The sequence below is a fragment of the Carassius gibelio genome, chromosome A17 (assembly GCF_023724105.1).
Source record: "Carassius gibelio isolate Cgi1373 ecotype wild population from Czech Republic chromosome A17, carGib1.2-hapl.c, whole genome shotgun sequence".
NCBI classification, from domain to species: Eukaryota; Metazoa; Chordata; class Actinopteri; order Cypriniformes; family Cyprinidae; genus Carassius; species Carassius gibelio.
This window is the reverse complement of record NC_068387.1, coordinates 1,380,738-1,404,285: the sequence shown is the minus strand read 5'-3', so window position 1 is coordinate 1,404,285 and position 23,548 is coordinate 1,380,738. Positions and strand designations below refer to the sequence as shown.

The 23,548-nt window shown below is 36.0% G+C and overlaps 1 protein-coding gene across 4 annotated transcripts in view; it reads left to right on the top strand.

Annotated features, from left to right (window-relative positions):
• Window positions 1-23,548, top strand: part of LOC128031481 (connector enhancer of kinase suppressor of ras 3) — a 129,930-nt gene that overhangs the window by 77,338 nt on the left and 29,044 nt on the right. For 2 of the 4 annotated variants that reach the window (XM_052619775.1, XM_052619776.1), the window contains exons 8-20: window positions 2,954-3,022; window positions 3,337-3,483; window positions 6,514-6,635; window positions 7,476-7,657; window positions 7,813-7,899; window positions 8,457-8,695; window positions 13,102-13,139; window positions 13,406-13,451; window positions 21,937-21,990; window positions 22,115-22,154; window positions 22,241-22,410; window positions 22,568-22,641; window positions 22,797-22,868. In XM_052619775.1, the coding sequence (XP_052475735.1) occupies window positions 2,954-3,022; window positions 3,337-3,483; window positions 6,514-6,635; window positions 7,476-7,657; window positions 7,813-7,899; window positions 8,457-8,695; window positions 13,102-13,139; window positions 13,406-13,451; window positions 21,937-21,990; window positions 22,115-22,154; window positions 22,241-22,410; window positions 22,568-22,641; window positions 22,797-22,868 (1,340 nt within the window). Of the gene's footprint in view, window positions 1-2,953; window positions 3,023-3,336; window positions 3,484-6,513; window positions 6,636-7,475; window positions 7,658-7,812; window positions 7,900-8,456; window positions 8,696-13,101; window positions 13,140-13,405; window positions 13,452-21,936; window positions 21,991-22,114; window positions 22,155-22,240; window positions 22,411-22,567; window positions 22,642-22,796; window positions 22,869-23,548 lie in introns of those variants that run through there. The other 2 variants (XM_052619777.1, XM_052619778.1) reach the window with 2 other exon arrangements.

The following is a 23,548-nucleotide window of genomic DNA, read 5'->3' as shown; positions in this document are numbered from 1 at the left end:
TAAAGCTGCGGTAGGGAACTTTTGACGCTCTAGCGGTTAATAAACAGAACTGCTTGCGTCTTGCGGAAGAACATAGCCGGAACTACTTCTCTCTGTTTATGCCTATGAAGAATCACAAAGGTACTGGGTTACTCCGCCGCGGTATCCCTGAAACAATCTAAAATAGTCAGAATATAAACACTTATTATAGGTGCACCCTAGTGATTCAGGACAAGCCAAAAACACGGTTTGGAAAATGGATTCATGGTGTACTCGCTTATTATATACATTTTTCTACATTTTGAACACAAACAAAGTTACGGACCGCAGCTCTGATTGGTTGTTCCTTACCGGGAGCGATGGAGTTTCTGCAAATGGCAATAGGACCACTGGGAGGAGCCAGAGGAGCTTGATTTTTTTCACAGATTATCTGTCTCATATTTTACTGTCAGGACATAATGACAGGTTTAATAAATATGTAAAAAAATATTTTTTTACAAAAGTTCCCTACAGCACCTTTAATAGACTGAGCAATGTCTGGAAGGGCTACTACAGATGTCAGATTTGCTCATTCTTTGTATTTAGATTGGATTCCCAAATGCATGGAGCTTTACAAAATGTAAAGCTGTAAAAATTAAATAGCATGCAAAAATGATGCTTCTGTTATTCTGAACAACAACACTCTTGCTTGTGTGATCCTTGCTTGTGTGATATCTTGTTAAGCTGTGCATGAGAATCCGTAAGCGATCACAAAAAAAATATAAATATTTTTGAGAACATTGTTAAAGACCAGATGCAAACATTCTATTAACATTTGTTCATAACTTTGAGAGAATCTTGTAGAATGTTGAGAGAATGTTCCCTGTTAGTAGGGCCCTGACTTTTTGTGACCTGTTTAAACTTGTTTAATGAGTTTTAGCACACTAGTACAATCATACTCTGTCAAGTAGAGTGGAAGGTTTTGTGTTCCCAGGGGCTTTGAACAAATTAATTAATTTGAATTTTGTCCATTTTTAATGATTGATATTCTAGACAGTAATGTCAAGATCATACAACACTTTTCTGAAACTAAATTCCCATGAGTCAAGTGATGATTCACTGCTGTTGTACTGGATTCCTGTATAGTCCTATATTTAAATATACTGTATACAAGGATGTGAATTCCCTTGTTACTAACATTTTATTAGATATAACATAATGCTTATAACAATTTTTCATACACAAATTCTTATATAACTTTGGACAGTGTTACAGTCACACCAGTTCAAATGTGAGTGTGTCGACAGTCTTGATGTTTTAGAGTTTCAAACCTTGAATGCAATGTGCTATTTCTGCATGGCTGATTTATAGATGGTACACACACAAAAAAAATTATCTGTATTTTTAGATTTTGCCCTGTATCCCATTGATTTCCTAATGTGGTCATTTTTGGGGAAGTCGTGGCCTAATGATTAGAGAGTCGGACTTGCAATCGAAGGGTTGTGAGTTCAAGTCTCGGGCCGGCAGGAATTGTAGGTGAGGGGAGTGCATGAACAGTGCTCTCTCCACCTTCAATACCACAACTTAGGTGTCCTTGAGCAAGGCATCGAACCCCCAACTGCTCCCTGGGCGCCGCAGCATAAATGGCTGCCCACTGCTCTCGGTGTGTGTTCACAGTGTGTGTGTGTTCACTGCTCTGTGTGTGTGCACTTCGGATGCAGAGCACGAATGCTGAGTATGGGTCACCATACTGAATTTCACTTCACTTTTTAATGTGAACAACACAAGTCTGACTGTTTTTTTTTGTTTTGTTTTTTGGTCACTTAGCAAGTGTAACCCTCTAATGTTGTTTGTCATTGTGGAATAAAAAGTTTAACATTTTTAAAAATCCAAACTTCATTGGAACATTATGAAACTTGGTGATTTATTTAATTTAATTTTTTATTATTAGTAGTAGTTTGCAGACAATGAGCTGCAACTCTTGAAGTGAATTATTTTGACTTTATCCAATGATAGAACACTACAGAATCAAAGATATCTGTACTCTGTAACACATGCAAACTAACTTAAGTGAATACAAATTGTAGCGGGGAAGTCGTGGCCTAGTGGTTAGAGAGTTTGACTCTTAACCCTAAGATTGTGGGTTCGAGTCTTGGGCTGACAATACCACGAGACCCTTGAGCAAAGCACCGAACCCCCAACTGCTCCCTGGGTGTTGCAGCATAAATGGTCCACCTGTGTGTGAGTTACATGCAGAGCAAGAATTGTGAGTATGGTGTTACTTCACTTCAGGCTCAAAAATATATATATGCAAAATGCTATTATATATACACTTTTATATAATTGCTCAAAAATATAAAACTATTGCTCAAAGAAACTATTGCTTTTCTTCTAAACATCTTTTTTGCTGTGTACAAAACATATTGTACAGCAGTCATTATTCATTTCTCTTCTCCAATCCATTTAGTTTAGTTTTTATAGAAGATGAAGATCATGTCAAAAATACTTGAGTTTCTAGATGCTGTTTAGTGCTAGAATAACAAGCATATACCAAGTTGTCATATTTCATGAAGTGATTTGTAAGATGAACTGCAGTGCACCACAACATGGAAAGCTCTTCAAGGAAAACAGGAACATTAAATAAAAAAATTACACATTTCTATAGCATGTTTATATATAATGTACAGACTTCTTAAGAAGACATGCTTTTAATTTCATGTTTTAAATTTCAGGTTTAATTGCATTTTACATGTAGCTATTTTGTGTTATGTTGATGCCTATTTCTGGCATTAGAAAAGGAGATTTGATTCATTGGTAATATCAATTTTACCACATTTTTTTAATAATTCTTTTTTTTATTTGATTATAACTTAGTTTATTATTAATACTTAGAGATGGGGGCTGGGATTTTGTCTTGTTCACAAAATTTTCAAATGATTTTGACAGAAACATCAATATTTAAAGAAAACAAATTCTCATAGAATTTCCCCTCTAGTCCCCAGCTGATGTGACATGCAAGATCCACGCTGGAGATGAAGTCATCCAGGTCAACCAGCAGACAGTGGTAAGTATTACTGTACACAAGTTCTTTCTATTGTATATTGGTACTTTTTTCATGTATACATTTTGGCATTGAATGAAATATTTATTGTTATTGTTTTTGTTATTATTGTTTTGCAATTGGTTCCGACTCCTTCTGCTATTTTGGATTAATTTCTCCAATGTGCAGTCTTGATTTAGCATATTTGAAAAGGGTTTGTGCAATGGTGACTTAGATTTGGTTTGAAACCATTTTCAATGCACAATTTGAAGAGCCTGCATCTGTATAAACAGAACTCTCTTTGGTAATACTTATGGGTTTGTGCTTGTTTGCTCCAGGTGGGTTGGCAGCTGAAGAACCTGGTGGCCAAGCTGAGAGAGGACCCTAAAAGTGTGGTGCTTCTTTTAAAGAAAAGGCCCACAGGAACCTCAGGATTTACCCCAGCACCTCTCAAAAACATGCGCTGGAAAGCACCCGTGCCTCAGGTGCATAAATAATAAAGGTTTAACAGTCATCAACTCTCAGATGATCATATAAGTGAAAATAGATAGAGTGTTTGATTTAATGGCACAAACGGGCACAAATCGAGCTGGTTTGGAGCAATTTGGGCAACATGGGGTGGAGAGTGACGTCACATGGTCAAAAAAAAAAGAATGTTTAATATCTCTAACACCAAACCAGTACAAACGTTCATTTTTGTGGCACAAATCAGCACAAACGTAGCACAAACGAATGGCATAGTTTTGGTGATTATTTCTTTTCACGGAGGTGACTTTAGTACCTGAAGTTGGTCAGAAAAGGTAAAGAGTTGTGAGAAAATATGTGTCTCATATCTGTGTCATGTTCAGCAGCTCTTAAAACCGGTTAAAATAACCGAATAACCCAGCTGCTATGATGTATGTTCATCAAAGAACAAAAGAAAAAGAGGAAATCAATATCATTTTATAGCTTTAAGGATTCATCTATATTTAATTTAGAATTTGCCAAAAGGCACATGTAGCGAAATATAAAATTTATTGCGATGGGTTTATGTGAATATTGATTTAAGTTCAATACATTTTTATGCTGATTCCAAGCACACTGAATATATGCCTTTTGAAAAGTAATGCATATTTTGAGTAATCAAAATGTCAAAGGCAAGGCAAGGCAAGTTTATTTATATAGCACATTTCGTACACAATGGTAATTCAAAGTGCTTTACATAAAAGAAAGTAAAATAATCATGAAGAAAAATAACAAAAATAAAACAAGCAATTTTAAAACTTTTAAAATGATTAAGACATTTAAAAACAGTTAGAAAATGATTTTACATAAAAATAAAATAATATAAAATAAAACATTGAAAATATAGTGCAATCAGTTCGGACATTTGACAGTGCTCATTTAATAAATGCACAGCTAAAAATATGCGTTTTGAGTCTAGATTTAAATGTGACTAGTGTTTTAGCACATCTGATCTCTTCTGGAAGCTGATTCCAACTGTGGGCGGCATAAAAACTAAAGGCAGACTCCCCTTGTTTTGTGTGAACCCTTGGTATTTCTAACTGACTTGATCCTAATGATCTGAGTGCTCTGTTAGGTTTATATTCAGTGAACATATCTGCAATATATTTCGGTCCTAGGTCATTTAGTGACTTATATACGAGTAAAAGTACTTTAAAATCAATCCTAAATGTAACTGGAAGCCAGTGTAAGGACCTGAGGACTGGTGTGATTATGCTCAGATTTTCTGGTTCTAGTCAGAATCCTGGCAGCAGCGTTCTGGATGAGCTGCAGCTGTCCAATGGTCTTTTTGGGAAGGCCGGTGAGGAGCCCATTACAATAGTCCACCCTGCTGGTGATAAAGGCATGAACAAGTTTCTCCAAGTCTTGACTGGAAACAAAACATCTAATTCTTGCAATGTTTTTTAAATGATAGTATGCTGATTTAATTACTGATTGGACATGACTACTGAAACTAAGGTCTGTCTCCAGAATCACACCAAGATTCCTGACTTGATTTTTAGTTGTTTGACCCCTAGAGTCAAGGTATGCATTCACCTTGAACACTTCATCTTTGTTTCCAAATGCAATTACTTCAGTTTTTTCCTTGTTTAACTGAAGGAAGTTCTGGCACATCCAACTATTAATTTCATCAATGCATTGGCAGAGGGAGTCAATGGGGCTGTAGTCATTTGGAGATAAGGTTAGGTAAATCTGGGTATCATCAGCATAGCTGTGATAGGCAATTTGGTTCTTTCTCATTATTTGACTTAGTGGAAGCATATACAGGCTAAACAAGAGAGGTGCAAGAATTGACCCTTGTGGGACTCCGCATGTCATGGACGTCCACTTAGACTTATGCTCTCCTAGACTCACATAATTGCCTCTCCCTTCTAAGTATGACCTGAACCATTTAAGTACCATCCCAGAAAGCCCAACCCAGTTTTCCAGTCTCTCTAGTAGTATGTTATGGTCGACAGTGTCAAACGCAGCACTGAGATCTTGCAATACCAGCACCGATATTTTGCCAGAGTCACAATTTAAGCGAATATCATTTATTTTCTTAATGAGTGCTGTCTCTGTGCTGTGATGCGGTCGGAAACCAGATTGAAAATTGTCCAGGTATCCATTTGAGTTTAAGTATTTGTTCAGCTGATTAAAAACAGCCTTTTCTATAATTTTGCCTATAAAAGGAAGATTAGATATTGGTCTGAAATTGCTCAAAATGGTGTTATCAAGATTGGTCTTTTTCAGGAGGGGCTTAACAACTGCAGTTTTTAGGGAGTTTGGAAATATCCCAGAAAGAAGTGAGGCATTCACCACTTCTAAGAGATCTGCTTTTAAGCAGTCAAGCCACTTTTGAAAAAAGATGTGGGAAGTGTGTCAAGACAACAGGTTGACGATTTTAGTTGCTGTGTCTTCCAGAATTTTGCTATCATTTTTTTCAAAAATAGACATAGTATCTTTTTGATATTTTGGCCGAATCTGTCTGACCTCTGCATTACTTGAGGATGTGCTAATCGCCTTCCTGATATTTATGATCTTCTCAGAAAAGAAAGAAGCAAACTCATTGCATTTGCTGTCTGATAGCATATCAGTGGGAATCTAACTTGGGGGGTTTGTCAGTCTCTCAACAGTGGCAAAAAGAGTACGAGTGTTATTTAAGTTACTGTTTATAAGGTTTGAGAAGAAGTTCTGTCTAGCTGTGGCTAGTTTCACATTAAAAGCATGAAGGATGTCTTTATAGATGCTATAGTGAATTTCAAGTTTCGTCTTCCTCCACATCCGCTCTGCTTTTCTGCATTGTCTTTTCATGAATGTGAATCTGAAACATTTAAAGGTATTTTGACATTTTGGAGTCACACAAATGTCTAAAATTGATTCAGAAATAGATCTATTGTTTGTTTTATCTTTTTTTTTTTGTTATGAAAATACAGTTTCAATAATATATCAATTGATTTTTTTTTACTCTATTTAGTGATATTTGCAGAGAGATGCATTAAAAATAAAAATAAAATTCTTATGTTCTACAGAGCTTCACGTCTCCTAGTAAGAGTCAGTCAGACAATTCTGTCAAACTCTGCAGTAGGAAGGACAAGCCAGCCATACTGGACCTGTACATCCCACCACCTCCATCAGTGCCTTACACACCACGGTCAGACTGAATGCTGTTGTCAAAAAAAAAAAAAAAAAACATTGTGAATGTTCTGTTGTAACATGTAGCATTGTAATACCTCATAAATATCATGGTATTTTGATTCTGATAAATTCTCTGTTCATGGGATGTATCAAAGCACAATGGTGTTATTATACTCCATCACTTTTCCATTGGATTTCTGAACTTAACTCCTAAGAAGTTAAAAGAATAGTTCACCTAAAAATGAAAATTAGTTGAAAATGTACTCACCATCAGGTCATTTTTAAAAGATTTAGATGAGAACATATTTGGTGAAATTTAGCATTAGATCACTTGCTCACCAGTGGATCATCTGCAGTGAATGGGTGCCATCAGAATCAGAGTCCAAACAGCTGATAAAAATGTCACAATAATTCACAAGTAATCCACACCACTCCAGTCCATCAAATTTAAAGTATTGTGAAGCAAAAAGCCACGTGTTTTTAAGAAGCAAATCCACCATTAAGATGTTTTTAAGGTTAAAAGGAGTCCTCTATCCATAATATTGCTGTCATGTCTTCTGAGTGAAATATGCACAGATCAAGCTTCAAAACAGTTCTACACAAATATGTAATGGGATTTTGATGTAAGAGGACAACAGGGAATGGATTTGTTCACTGGAGGAAGCCTTATTATAGATTATCAAGCAACAGTTTCGATTTAAAACACCTTGATGATTGATTTGTTTCTTACAAACGCAGCTTTTCATTTCACAAGATTTTCATCTTTGGGTGAACTATTCCTTTAAACATGATTCTGTATTTTTTATTTTTTTATTTTTTTTATTCCTGCTTAATAAGCTTTTGTCCTCTGTATCAGGGAAATACAGAACAGCTCATACACAAGCCTTAATGCCAGACCTAAAGGTTCGGAGTCCCCAAACTCCTTCCTGGACCTGGAGCGCCAACGACACTTCACTATTGCCGACTATGACAAACTGTCTATTCAACCAGTTGAGGTCAATGTACAGATGCGTCCTAGAGGAAGATCCTCATCACAAGGTCATTATTTCAGAAAAAAAATCAGATTTAAATGTTTCAGATTCACATTCATCCATTTTTATTTCATGATTACAGTGTAGCTTAAATTGAACTCATTTTTTATGTCCTCTTGTATGTTTACATGTATTTTGTGTATGTATGTGTGGTACACACAGGTAAACCACGACCTCTGTCAATGCCTTCAGATACATGTTTGAGCGTGGCAGACCTGTATGCAAAGCCCTGGACACAGGGGCAAAAAGGTACATAACACATTCAAACCAATCCAGTTTAACAACTTCAGAGGCCTCAGAGACACAAAAGGAGAATTTATGTGTTTTTTTGTTTGCTTATTTTCTAACTGAAGAAAAAAGCACCCAGGATTGAATTCAGAAAAAGACAGAATGCAATATTCTCCAAAAACTAACATAGACTAACATAGAGATAGTTACTTAAAGCACAATAATGCTCTTACAATCCAGTGTTACACAGTAAACATAAATGTTTTCTAACCAAAATCCAAATCAAGTCTTTTTAGCTTGTAAAGCTGGTAACCTTCACATGACATATATAAGGATACCAAAAAGGACATGTAGCAGGATGTTTATTTTGCTCAGCTGGTAGCATCGTGGTCATAGATCTGATACCTTAAAATCCCTGTAAGCTATTACAGTATTTTAATATTGTTAAAATGTATTGTATTGTATTACATGAAATATTACATTAAAATAAAATATACATTACATGAAAATATATTCAACATGAATTTGCTCTAGGGCTTTGAAAACATTACATGCATCTTTTAATCTTTTGGTCTTAGGTGAAGATCTTCTGTACAGATACCTAAGCAACGAACGCATACCAACTATCGCTGAGGAGGCCCCGGGCCCCAGCTCGTCTAACAAGTTCACAGCCGAAAGACCTGCTCATGGGATCGACTACTCGAGGAACAGCCGGTTTCTTGTCAGTGCAGATCTACACAACAGCGCCACCATACCTTATCAAGAGGACATAATCAAAAAGACCCCCAACCGGCCCTCCGCGGAGCCCTCACTACTGGTCAGTTGGATCATACAGCTTAAGCTATTGACTCACTAATGTCAGCTTGCCTAAACCCTTTGTCCAGCTTTGTGCAGTGACTCCTTTCTCATGTATTTTTTCATGCTTTCGTTCTCCTTTTGAGATATTTCTTTGTGCCTTTAATTTGTCTACATTACCACTTTACTAGATTGCCTAGAATGTGTCTAAAATGACCATAATTTAACCTCAGAAATGTATGTTTGGAAACGTGGGGGGAAAATTAGATACATTATCTCTGCTTAACTCGGTTGTCATTTCAGAAATAATGACTTGTAAACCACAGTATTAATTTGCATATTAATCCACTTGAAAATGTATATCTACCACTTATAGCTATTTCCACAGTGAAATCCTTGAAATTCATAGTGTTCCTGTAAAAGAAGTACATAGTTGGTAAAAAAAAAAAGAAAAAAAAAGAAAAATGGTAACTACATTTTTTCCCCATTCTTGCTTAACCCCATGCCTTTCCGAACAGTTTAGCCAAATAATTTCTAATTAGAGAAAAAAACACATCCTGTTGTTTCTCGTCTTTTTGCTTTGGATGTCAAACCTTCAACAGATGTAACTGAAGGGTTCAGCAAACTTTTTATTTTCAGTTTCTGTGAGTTCATCATGGTAAATTGTATTGTTTTCTTCACATGTTAAAAGTATGTGTTTTAAGTTATATAAATATATATATATATATATATATATATATATATATATATATATATATATATATATATATATACATATATATATATACATATATATATATATATACATATATATATATACATATATATATATATATTAGGGGTGTAACAATACGCGTATTCGTATTGAACGGTTCGTTGGACTAATCAATTATATTTGGAAAATAAATAAAAAATTGTGAAATATAATTTTATGCATTCAACAAGGTAGCCCAATAACCCAAACTACGTAACAGGCAACACCCCTGACACCCCCGAAGAAGAAAAAAACACCAGCTTATATGTTTATGTTAGTCTACTCAGTCAGGCGCTCGCTCACTCAGTGCGCGATGAAGGCTCGTTGCAAAATGGCCAATGCATTTAACAGACCAGAAATAGAAGATCCTCCAGTAACCAACAGGTCTGGTGTTTGGGTGCATTTTACCAATCGATCGGGGCATCCAAACAAGCACGGAAATCAAAATGGACTAGTAGCCTACTGTACGGTGTCGGAATTTCCCGAGCAGTACGATACAATTAACAGGCCTGCACGTTATTAGATAGACAAACTGTTATAAATAGAACGTATGCACGGGCAGTTTTGAAAACTCCACCTACTTTGCTCTTGGCATAGTGCAGCGCAAATTGCATTGTATCTGAAGGGCAACGCTGAGCCCAAGGTCCAGCGCCGCGCGTACCGCGTCCTGTGTGAAAGACCCTTTAGTCATTTTGCAACGAGCCTTCAGCGCATACTGAGTGAGCGAGTGCCTATAGTGGAAAACGCAGGTTTTAAGAACATGCTTAATGTAATTAAGCCCCGTTACAATATTCCTTCACGAGCCCATTTCAGACAGACCGTAATTCCTGCTTTGTTCCAAAAAACATAAGCCCTATAGAGAACCAATTGAGTAAAAACACACTCAATATAAAGAGTTATAGAGTTCCATATACATTACATTATATAACATTTTCATTTTTTTTTATAAGGAGCTGTTTTTGTTTTATACAGTATGCTGCTAAGAAAACACCATAGAAGATGGGTAAAGAATAGCTCCATCATTGTTCAATGTAAAAAAAAAAAAAAAAAAAACGTTAGTTTTAATCAATATATATATATTTTTTTTTAAATCAAGGAAATGCATCTGCCAATTTTTTCTTTTTGCTGTATCTAAAACGTACCGAACCGTACCGAACCGAACCGAGACACCAGTGAATCGTATCGAACCGATCTTTTACATTTGTGGTATTGTGCTTTTGTGGTACATTAGATGGGTATAGTAACAGAAATATTTTTCCAAATGGTTATTGCATTTTGAAATCTTTGGATTTTGTTTAAGTTTTTCTAAAATTTTCTTAATTTTTTGGGGGGGTATTAAAAATAACAGCTCAAGCGTTGTTGTTAAAGAAATCTCCTTTTCATGATTCACAGAAACCTATTATTCCGAAGAAAGTAAGGGTTTTGAATTAAGGGTAATAAATTGTTCAAGCTTTCTTTTTTTTTTTTGTATTTCTTGTAAGGAAATATGGTAACACAGGTTCATGATCACAGCATTGTTCTGGACCAGTGGATACACTGAGAGATGAGAGAATGAGCCAAATAAATGGAAACAAATATGATTAAACACTGTATAAATCACAAATTTTCACAGTTAAATTGCAACATTAGTTGTAATTTTGTTTTCATTGAAAGTGTTTTATATCAGTATTTTTCCATACTGTATCTGGAGTCTGCAGAAAGGATTATGCCATATTAACTTTTAGTTTAAGCTATTTTTCTTTTGTACCACACATTTTGTACCATATTAGTTGCTTCTGACCATTAAAGCTGCTGTTCCAGATGTTTTTGTATTTTGAATTGTCTTGACTGAATTATGCAATTGACTTCATTAAAAAAATTATAATAATAAAAATAAGTAACAGGTAATATTTAGGCATGAAAGATGACATGAAAGGTTACTGTAAATGTTTCTGAAATCACAAGAAATCATGTTTGATGTAACACACAGCTTTTTAGTGTCTTTTGTCCAAGACGTACTAGTTTTAAAGAGGTCATATGATGCAATTTAATTTTTTTCTTTCTCTTTGGAGTGTTACAAGCTCTTAGTGCATAATGAAGATCTATAAAAATGCAAAGACTAAAGTCTCAAATCAAAAGAGATATTCTTTATAAAAGTCAAGACTCGTCCACAATCCCCTAAAACGTCTCATTCTAACACGGCCCCACATCTCTACATCGCTATGTGGGAAGATTTGCATAATTACACCCAGATGTTCATGCAAAGAAAGAAGGCGTACCTTTTATTCTTGTTGTAGTATTGTTGTTGACATGTTGGATAGACGCTGTGTCTGGTTGTGAAAGCGAAACAACTTTGTTTGGCCTTCCAAAAGAGGACGATATCCGCTTTGTCATGCCTTGAGCTGATCCGTGCTGGTCGCTGAGGAAATACTTCAACTTTGCACTGTGGATTCCAGGAACGGCTTTCACCACGGACGAAGCGGAGTCCAGCCCAAGGTCGTCACATGTGGTTGCCACAAGCCCGAAAGATGCTCCTTCACTGAATCCATCAGCCGCGCAGTTCTCAGGCCCAACCGCCTCTGCTCACTCAAGCCGGCCGAGGCTCGTTCAATACTGTGTCTCGCTCTAGGCCCCCAGACTTTGCTCACTAAAGGCCGCGGTGTGTGATGCTGTGTTGTTGAGAATGGAAAACTACTTTGTTTGGCCTTCTAACAATATGTAATATGGGCATAACTTTTCCGTCATACGCTTAAGGTATTCTGCCAATCACAACACACTGGATAGCTGGCCATTCGCTTTTCAGACTGATGAGCCTGAGAAAATCTGAGAAAGGACGGGCATAGAGGAGAAACAATAATGTACAGTATGTGGATTTTTTTTTTTTTTACCTTAAACCGCATAAACACATTTCATTACACCAAATGCACAAAATAATGTTCTTTTTAGCAGCATCATATGACCCCTTTAAATATATGGTGAGAATTGTGTGGCATTTTTACAGTAATTTAAAAAGTAAACAAACGTCAGGAAGTAATTAACAATTCCTAATGGTTGTTACTTCTAAAGACAGCTTTGCATTTTTGAAATCCAAACATTGTGAATGACTTCACAAAACTAGGGAGTTGTTTTATCTTATTCTCCATTCCTTTCCTTTTACATTAAGGTTTTACTATCTTTCTAACTGTTTCTGTGTTCTGCCTATATCTATCAGTCCAAATTACCCCAATAATTTAACTTAATATTTCATTCTCTCTTCAATTTTCCCATATTTTCTGCTTTGCCCTTTTTCACAAAATCTGAAATCTGCTTGTTGGCAAAATGCTCAATGAAATGTTTTTTTTTTTTTTATTGAAGAAATGCATTGATCTTTGCTGATCAAAGTAACAAACAAGTAATGTCCTCTGGCTTTGCATGGAATGTAAATGTACTCTTTTTGCTTAGACACTGTAAACTGATCATATCTTTTTTCTTAAATCTTTTTTTAATCTAAATTTGAATCTGACATATTTAATAATTAGTTGATTAAAAAACTGTAGCTTTTGACACACAAATACCACCAGTATAGAGTGGCCATCCACTTCTACCTGAACTCATTGTTCAGAAGAAAGGGAATTAAAGATGAAATGTTGAAACAGAGCACAGTGGCCTTGCCCATATTGAAGCATATATTAACTGTTCTTTTTGTCCTGCCACAGGATCCCGACTGGACCTCCAACAACGCATTCATCAACAGGTGGGTGCAGAACTAAGTGACACGTCCATCCCGGCCTCTTTAGAGCTAACTGTGAGCTAAAACAACAGCACAGGAAGAATCTCTGCCAGATAGTTTTTGCTAAGTTATCAGGAATGTATTTTCCTACCATTATGCATGATGCTCTGTTTAAAACCAAATCAGGTATTTTGGTAATACTTAATACTAATAGATAGTATTATTATTATTATTACATAATTTATTGTGCCATGTCGGTTCCTGTATTAAATCTGTTGTCATCTCCTCAGCAGGTACAGCAACGGTGCCATGCGGTCCTGGTCATTCTCTCAAGCAGTAAGAACCATTTTTTTTATTATTATTATTATTTTTTTTTATAGTTTGCAGACAGTGAGCTGCAACTCTTGAAACAAATCATTTTGACTTCATCCAATGATAGAACACTACAGTATCAAAATTATATGTTTTCTGGTTGTATATAAAACATATCCAAACTCACTTAAATGAATAAACAAAGCTGCAGTCATGGTTTTCCAAATATCGATGTATTTTTTATTTTTTTAGTGTGTACAAAACATATTGTACAGCGGTCATTATTACTTTATTTCTCTTCTCCAATCCATTGACTTTGGTTTTTATAGAAGATAAAGATCACATCAAAAATACTTTAGTTTTTAGATGCTGTTTAGTATTAGTATAACAAGCATATACCAACTGCAGTGCCCCACAACATGGAAAGCTCTTGTCCTATCTCTTACTCTCTTCTTTCATCATTTATTAGTTTAAGGGATAATAAATGCAGCAGATCTGATATATTTAATCAGGAACCTGTTTATATTTATTTGTAATTTTTATTATATTAAATGTATTTTAAGTTCTTAAATAGATGAATATGGCATTTAAAGGAGTCTTTCTTAGACAGTGATTTGTGGTCACACTGGTGCCAGCCTCCTCCTGAGCACTCAGTGAGAAACACTGTTGTAGAAGCAGCTCTTGTATTGTCTTGCTTTGAAAACACAGTACACAGACAGAGCAGAAGAATTGACCCTCTCTTCCTGGCAGTGTCATGGCTTGCCCTTGGGGGGATGTTTAGTTAAGCGTTGTGACAATCACCTGTGCAGATCTTTGTGGGAAATTTTCACAGACAGCAAAAACCAGGGTTTCTCACTCACAAGTATTCCGTTGTAACATAGGTTAAAGTTTTAATATTTTTGAATAATAATGAGGATAATGAAAAATGATCATCATAGAAATTTGGTTGTAAAAATTGCCATATAATATTTTACAGACAAATTAATTTAAATATACATCTAAACACTGCACTAATAAAAAAAAATCCTACAGACCGACTAACTCAATGAAAAACCATGGTGACCTCTGGTGGTGAGTTCCAGTTAATCAACTCCTCAATCTAGCAAAAACAAATGTTCTTGGATAAGAATTGTTATTTTTAATTCATTTATTTTATTATTTCATCAAAAATCACCTAATGATTAACAGATCGTTATTTAATGTAAATTAAACTTTCAATTCATACTATCATGCACTTTACAGTGGAAACTATTCATCATTACATGTTTATAAATGCTTAGTAATAGTTCATATATGAGCAGTCATCTCAATGGCAAAATATTAACTATTCATTATTTCTATATGTAAATGCATTGCCTCAACACTTATATCAATATACTATTTCATTAATCAGGGTATTCCTTGAATCATACATCAGCAGGAGAAAACAAATAATTTTTTCAAGAAAATATATCAATGTAATATAAAGAGATGAATAGATTTTTCGCAGGCATTTTGGTTCATTGATGAATATTGCAAACAGTGGCAGCAGAGATGCAACACATGACTGAGACTTCAAGAGTGCAGGACTTGTGGAGGATGTTTTGAAATGTTTCTTGCGTAAGCAGTAGTCCATTTTCTCTCTCTCTCTCTAAAATGATTTGGCTGTGGGCTTGACCACTTAATTTTAACTGTAGTAGGAGGACAGTTACATTACATTTCAGAGTATATATATATATATATATATATATATATATATATATATATATATATATATATATATATATATATATATATATATATATATATATATATATATATATATATATATATATAGATGGTCTGACGCTTCACCTGGCCAAGTCTGGTGCACAGGTAAAACAGATAATTTATACATTTTCATATACAGGTACTGTAAAGCAGCAGTCATCATCTGCAGGCTGGAGATCTAAAAAAAGTTTCTTCTGAGTTATCATCTAAACATTTGAAGAAATGGACAATAGACAACAGACAGCAGAGTAGACAGCAGATTTTGACTTTGAAGTCATATTTTCATGTCACTTATACAGTAAGTGCAGTCCTGTATTCTTGTTTATGATGGTTAATGGCTTATTATTCAAAAAGTTTTATCATTTCATGCATGTTTATGGCAACAAAGCTTTTTACAGCTAACTATCAGATGTAAAAAAAAAAAAAAAATCTTCATCGCAAAATTTCTGCCATTCTGTTAGACGTGAAAGAGGAACAAGAGCAGTTTGAGGAAATTGAGCAATGGGTTTCATTTAGCTTGTGTCTTTTCCCACCAACAGTTTCAATGCACTTTTATGTATTTAACTCTTCTGCCCTTTTTCTGGGTTCCTCTGTCCATTTTTTTCTTCAGATTTATAAAGCAGAGATATATACAGTATGTATGGTTGTGACATTCTGAAGAGTTATCCATACCATATAATGCCAGTGTGTGTGTGTGTGTGTGTGTTTGTGTGTGTGTATGTGTATTTGTATATTTATAGATAAATAAAATACATATATTTGGTGGCCTACACTATAGTGCAGTTCTTCAATTCCTAATTCTAACCCTGGTCAAGAATTTATCTCAGCTGCATTTCTTCTGGATCATATCTCAGATGTTTCTATTGGAGTCCATATGGCAAATTTAATTTATTTTCCATTATTTGTAAAGACGCACGCTTGTCTATGGGCTAACAGGTAGAAATACATATCAAATTGAAAACCAAATCACAAGGAACTGACTGCAAAGGTCCGAGACAGAACTGAGGAAGGCTACAAAATATCTACTATTAAAGTCCTCAAAAGCACAGTGTCCTCCATATTTCTAAAATTGAAAAATTATGGAACTACCAGGACCCTAGAGCTACTCATCCGGCCAAATTGAAAAAGAAGGGTGAGAAGGGCCTTGGTAAGAGAAGTAACCAAAACAGATTGTGTGGAAAAATTGTGTGTAGATTGCAGACACTGCAAAAGTCCAAAGATCTGGGCTTTATATCAGAATTGCTAGAGGGAAACCTAAACTTGATGAAGACACATGAAACTTGCTTTCCAAAAAAGCTGAAGTTCCAAAAAAAGCACCCAAAGGACTCTCAGACGGTAAAAAACACGATTCTCTGGCCTCACTATTCACTAACTCTGGTCATGGTAAAAGGAAAACAGAAGGAAAAAAGAGAAAGACCCCATTGCAATGGGACAATGACCCTAAGCACAGTCAATACACTGCAGTGGTTTAGGAGAACATTTTAAGAGGCACAGCTAGAGCCCAGATTTGAACCCAGTCGAATACCAAAAGTTCAATTCCAGGCTGTAGCAAAGTCAGATTGTGCAGAAAAATCACCTGTTTCCTGTGGTCTTGTCCCAATGGCCATTTAGGAGACAAGGTTTTGAATGTGTATCAGTCTCTGGGGCTCATCTAGTTGTCCTGGTCTCCGCTGACATTCAGGGCTGTCGAGTTCATCTCTAGGTGCTGATCCACCATCTGGTCTGGATACGTACTGGATCCGGGTGACTGCAGTGACCCTCTGATCTGGAGACAGACTGGATCTGGTGGCCACGGTGACCTCAAAATAAGAGAAAAACAGACTAATATTAGCGTAGATGCCATTCTTTTAAAGCTGCAGTAGGTAACTTTTGTAAAAATATATTTTTTACATATTTGTTAAACCTGTCATTATGTCCTGACAGTAGAATATGAGACAGATAATCTGTGAAAAAATCCTCCCAGTGGTCCTCTTACCATTTGCAGAAATACATCGCTCCCGTTAAGAAACAACCAATCAGAGCTCTGGTCCGTAACTTTGTTTGTGTTAAAAATGTAGAAAAATTTATATAATAAGCGAGTACACCATGAATCCATTTTCCAAACTGTGTTTTTAGCTTGTCCTGAATCACTAGGGTGCACCTATAATAAGTGTTTATATTCGGACTATTTTAGATTGCTTCTGGGGTACCGCGGCGGAGTAACCCAGTACCTTTGTGATTCTTCATAGACATAAACAGAAAGAAGTAGTTCCGGCTACGATGTTCTTCCTCAAGATGCAAGCAGTTCTGTTTATTAACCGCTAGAGTGTCAAAAGTTACCAACTGCAGCTTTAACCCTAATTAATGCAGCCTAAAAATCCTTTAACGGATCTGAATATTAGAAATGTGTTAGTGTGTTATGTGTAAGCCAGGTTAAAGAGGTCTGTCTTTAATTTAGATTTAATCTGACAGAGTGTGTCTGCCTCTTGAACAGTGTTAGGTAGGTTATTCCAGAGTTTTAGAGCTAAGTAGGAAAAGGATCTGCCACCCACAGTTGATTTTGATATTCACAGTATTATCAAAGTGCCCAAGATTTGAGAATGCAGCGGACATGGAGGACTATAGTGCAATAATAGCTTGTTCAAATAATGAGGTGCTAAACCATTCAGGGCTTTATAATTAATAAGCAAGATTTTAAAATCTATACAATGTTTGATGGGGAGCCAGTGCAGTGTTGACAGGACCGGGCGAATATGGTCATACTTCCTGGTTCTAGTAAGAACTCTTGCTGCTGCATTTTGGATTAACTGTAGTTTGTTGCAGAAGCATGCAGAACAACCACCCAATAAAGCATTATAATAATCTAACCTTGAGGTCATGAACACATGAATAAACGTTTCTACATTTGACACTGAGAGCATAGGTCATAATTTAGAGATGGAAAAATGCAGTTTTACAAATGCTAGAAATGTGGCTTTCAAAGGAAAGATTGCTATCAAATAACACATCTCGATTGCCCCTTTGAAGATGAAACAACCAAAGCAAAAACTTTATTATTGGCTGGATGACAATGCTCGTTCGCTCAGACAGGCTTGTCGTAAATTGGAGAGGCGGTGGAAGCGCGATCGGTTAACAGTGTCATTTGAGATCTTTAAAGAGTGTCTGATTATGTTCCAGAATGTTGCTAAGTCAGCTAGATCAAAATACTTTTCCGAATTAATTGCTAAATACTTCTATAAACCTAAGATTTTATTCTCTACAATAAATTCAGTATTTAATCCAAGTTGCAAATTTCACGGTGAAGCCTCGGCAGAACTCTGTGAGAAATTTGTAAAGTTTTTTGCTGATATAGTGGCATTCATTCGTTCATCCTTCACATTAGATCTTTCAGATCAGTTTTTGAATTCGTTGGCTAGTCCATTTTTCTTTTATAATTTTCAGCACGTCTACAAGACGTTAACAAGATGAAGATAAGGACTACACCACTTGACGTTATTCCATCAGAGATTTTAAAAGCAACTTTTCCTATAATCGGCCCCAGTGTTCAAGTGTTGATCAATTCATCTTTGAACACTGGGGTAGTCCCAATAGTTTCAAGCATGTGGTTGTTCAGCCTTTGCTTTAAGAAACATGGTTTGGATGAGGGTTGCTTGAATAATTTTCGGCCAATCTCTAAGTTATCATTTTTATCAAAACTTTTAGAAAAAGTTGTGTTATCTCAATTGAACCGGTTTTTAAATACAGCCAAGTTATTAGAACCTCTTCAATCTGGTTTTATTGCCCATCATAGCACAGAGTCTGCCTTGCTAAAAGTGCTCAATGACATTTTAATTGCAGTTAATGCTGGTAAAAATGCTGTATTGATCCTACTTGATCTTACAGCTTCCTTTGATACTGTTGACCATAATATTCTTATTAGGCGTCTAGAGCATTAATTTGGTATTAAGGGTATAGCCTTGAAGTGGTTTAGTTCTTATCTTAGAGACAGGTCCTTTTCTGTGGAGATAGGCAATTTCTCTTCATCCTCTACCCCCATTTTTAGTGGAGTACCTCAGGGCTCCATCCTGGGTCCGCTTCTTTTTAACTTGTATATGCGTCCACTGGGGGATATTGTTAGGAAGCATAACCTTAATTTCCATTTTTATGCTGATGATATACAGTTGTATCTCCCTTTGAAAGCCGACGAGTCCATTCAGACCTTGATGAATTGTATTTGGGACATTAAGGAATGGTTATCGATTAACTTTCTCCAACTTAATGAGGACAAAACAGAAGTTATTGTCTTTGGTCCACCAAAACTGAGAATTAATCTCACTAAGGAACTGGTTAACTATTTTCCCTCAGTTTCTTCTCATGTCAGGAACCTTGGTGTCATTATTGATTCTGAATTATGTTTAACCAAACAAATTAATTCAGTTGTAAAAAATAGTTTTTATCAGTTAATTTCCAAACTAAAACCTTTTTTGTCATTATACGATTTGGAGAAGGTTATTAATGCTTTTATTACTTCTCGCCTGGATTACTGTAATTCCTTGTACTTTGGTCTTCCTCAGTCATCACTTGCTCGGCTCCAGATGGTCCAAAATGCTGCTGCAAGGCTGTTGACCGGGACAAAGAAATATGATCATGTTACCCCAATTTTAGCCTCGCTTCATTGGCTCCCGATCCATTTTAGAATTCAGTTTAAAATTGTATTATTTGTTTTTAAAGCTCTTAATGATCAAGCTCCTTTATATATAAGAGATCTTCTTACTCCTCTTGCTCACACTAGATCTTTAAGATCTTCAGACATGGCTCTTTTATCTATCCCTCGCTCCCGTCTAAAATCTAAGGGAGATAGAGCCTTTGCTGTTGCCGCCCCACGTATATGGAACCAATTGCCTCTCGACATCCGCCTTGCACCTTCAATTGCTATTTTTAAATCTAAATTGAAAACGTATTTTTATTCCCTGGCATTTTTAACTATCTTCTGATGCTGTTTCTGTCTGTTTCTGTCTGGTTGTTTCTGTGTTTTATTTGTTTTTTTTTTTACTTTGTTCAGCACTTTGGACAGCCTTCCTATGTTTAAATGTGCTATATAAATAAAATTTACTTACTTTACTTACTTACTTACTTACCTAGGTTCCTAACTGGTGACAAAGAATTGACAGAGCAGCCATCAAATCCACTGACAGTTTCCATCTGATAGAGCTTGAATGTATCTGTGAATGTCATCATCTGCAACATCACCTAGAATTGACTATTTTGGTGGGTTGCACAGACGTCCACGTGCTAGCCAGCTTTACCCTTACTACTGTTAGGTACTGGGATAAAAACCTCAGAGCCACTGTCAGACCTTACGCTGATGCATCACGATGGTCAGCTCATGTCAGCCCTCACATTACCCAGAGCTGAATCCAGTTGAGAAGCTCTGGGATATTATTTATTGAGGCATCCAAAGATGGACAGATTGTCCAGATGATTTGTCATTGCTTGCTATTTTTGTCGTTTTGGGGTGTTAGTTGCTCTTCGGGGGTTGTGCACATACTGTAACACATGGTTTGCTGGATTATTCATTAAATATAATCAATAATTATATATAAAAAGTTAAAGACAGTGTGCAACAGAAGTTGACTTTGCCTTTTTCTTTCCTATTGTGAGGTAGGCCTGAGAGAAACAGCTTCTTGAATTAGCAAACAATTTGGGGCAGGACTTGATTTTGTCCATCAGGAATTGTCTGGATAATTTAATCAGTGTTGTTTGTTATTACAATGATCTCATGTGAATGACAAGTTGCCGGAGATGAGAGGTCCTTGCCATGTCCATTTCGAATCATGTGCCACTCAGCTGGTGTTGCATGCATCAGTCCAAAAGAAGTTAAATAAAAAGCCCATCCCATCCATAAAAAAGTGTCTCACAAAGCTCCAGGGGGTGAACAAAGGCCTCTTGTAGTGAATTGATGCATTTTTGCAATAACAACAAAAATCCATATTCAAAATGTAATAATCATTTTAATATAGCTTGTGTCCACTGTTGTACACGACAAGCAGTTCTGGGCTGAAGACGTATGAGGTCAGCTTTGCGCGTGCGCTGTTCAAAAGTGACGAACATGGGATCAAAAACAATGGTCACTAATTAGAAGTACAAAATTAGGATTTGTAAAGAAGAATGTCAGAGGATTTTGATATAAGCCAGGAGGAGACTGGTTTTCCTTTGCTAAAGTAAGGACATTTTGCTTCCTTTGCTCCTGTTAACAAACACTGGTTTTCACTAAACTCACCGGTGCATGCACAACGCCGACCTCATATGTCATCCACCCAGAGCTGCTTCCATGTACACTGTTGCTGAAAGCTAGATTAAAGTGATTAATACATTTTGAATATCTACATTTTTTCTTACAAAAATGCATCAATTCGCTACAGGAGTCCTTTGTTCACCCCTGGAGCCATATGAGGCGTTTTTTTTATGAATCGGTGCTTTTTATTTAACTTCCTTTGCATGCAACACCTACTGAGTGGCATTAAACAGCTGGAAAGATCAAAGACAATTTTTTATATGACTATGAATGGATTCGTCTGAAATAAGGGCTAATTTGCATTTTTGGGTGAAATAACCCTTTAAGGTCAGGATTAGGGATTAGATTCAGGTTTAATTACAATAACTGTAATTACCATTACTGGTAATAAGTACATAATAGGCACAATGCAGAACAGGAATGTAAAGTAAGGTACTATCAAATGACCTGACTTAAACAGACCCTAATAATAACTGTCTAATTGTGTCTGCTTTGGTCCCTTATCAGGCGTGCTTTCCCATTTCCCTGGCTCCTCGTATGGCTTCTGATGAGTACAATCCAGTAAGTCTTGTGAACCTATTGTACATAAAGTTATTTTTTTCTGCATTGTGAAAGTGTGACATCATAACAACAAGATATGGTGTGGTCATGATAATACCAGCATATTTCATGTATTTGTCTTCAGGTGTCCCTCAGACTGAAGTCAAAGAAGAAGAATTGTAGAGGTTTTTGGTTATCACATTACACAAGGTGTGATAAAATGTGCCATCATTTCTGTTTTATTGTTGTATTTGTACATTTGTTCTAATAGGAAGTCCTAGAATGAGCAGAAGGAGAGTTTCAGTGAAAGATTTGGACCCAGTGGACCATCAGGGCTGGCTTTATAGGAAGAAAGAGGGGAAGGGATTTCTGGGTATTAAGTGGAAAAAGTATTGGTTCGTGCTAAAGAGAACATCTCTGTACTGGTACACAAATGAAGTGGTGAGTCATCTGAATTCTGAATTCCATTTAATTATATGTGTCTTCCTCTTTTCACACTGTTTTCCTTTTTATTAAATATCATTTATAAATGTTAACACAACATCATAAAGGCCTACATATATACAGTATGTACAACTTTTGTTATGTGTTTTTCCAGGCTGAAAAAGCAGAAGGCTTTATAAATTTGACTGATTTTGTAATTGACCGGGCGATGGAATGTAAGAAAAAATAGTAAGTGACATTTTCATACCTGTTAATTCTTTCTTTAAATAAATACAAATGTTTTTGTTTTCTAAATGCAAGGGCCTTGAAGCAGAATATATTCATCATCATGATAATTACAAATATTTTTCAACAACCCTTCACACTCTTTTTGTTTCTCACAGTGCAATCAAAGCTTGCCACCACAAAGTCATGATGTTTTACTTTGCAGCAGACAGCAATGAGGACATGAACTTGTAAGCCAATTGAAATCTCATTCTGATAAAGCAAAATAAATAAATAAATAAACAACATAAAATCTGTTTAGCAATATCCATAGTTGTATTAACAGTTGTCACAGTAGTGGTTTGTATAAACTGTTTATATAGATTGTTAACGCATTCAGTTGCTTTTAAGAAATAATATTTGTAATTAGTGGATTTGGCCATTTGTGTGGATGTCTCACAAATATGTGGTGTAAGTGTCTCAACTCCAAGTCTTTTCCAAAGACAAGAGCTTTTCACTCTCTCTCAAGGTTTGCCCAGACACCTTGTGGAGAAAACTAATTTCCGTCGCTTTTACATACATGTTGTTCTATATATTTTATATGTTCTATATTACCCAAAGTTCATGACCATATGTGAGGTTCGGAACATAAATCACCTGGTAAATTGAGAGTTTTTCATTGGACTCAGCCCCTGGTGGTCCGGTCCTCAGACTTGGAGGTGCTGAGCCCCGTCCTCACTGCTTCACACTAGTTTTCAAACCATTTCAGTAAGTCTTGATTATCCACATTGTTCCAACTGGATTCTACTTTCCAGAACTCTGGCATAGGCTTTTGCAGGTAGGGTAGGCTGTGATCCCTTGATGATTAGAACACACACTTCAGTTCAGTCCCATTTTTTAATATTTTGGACAGGTCCCACTCTGATTACAT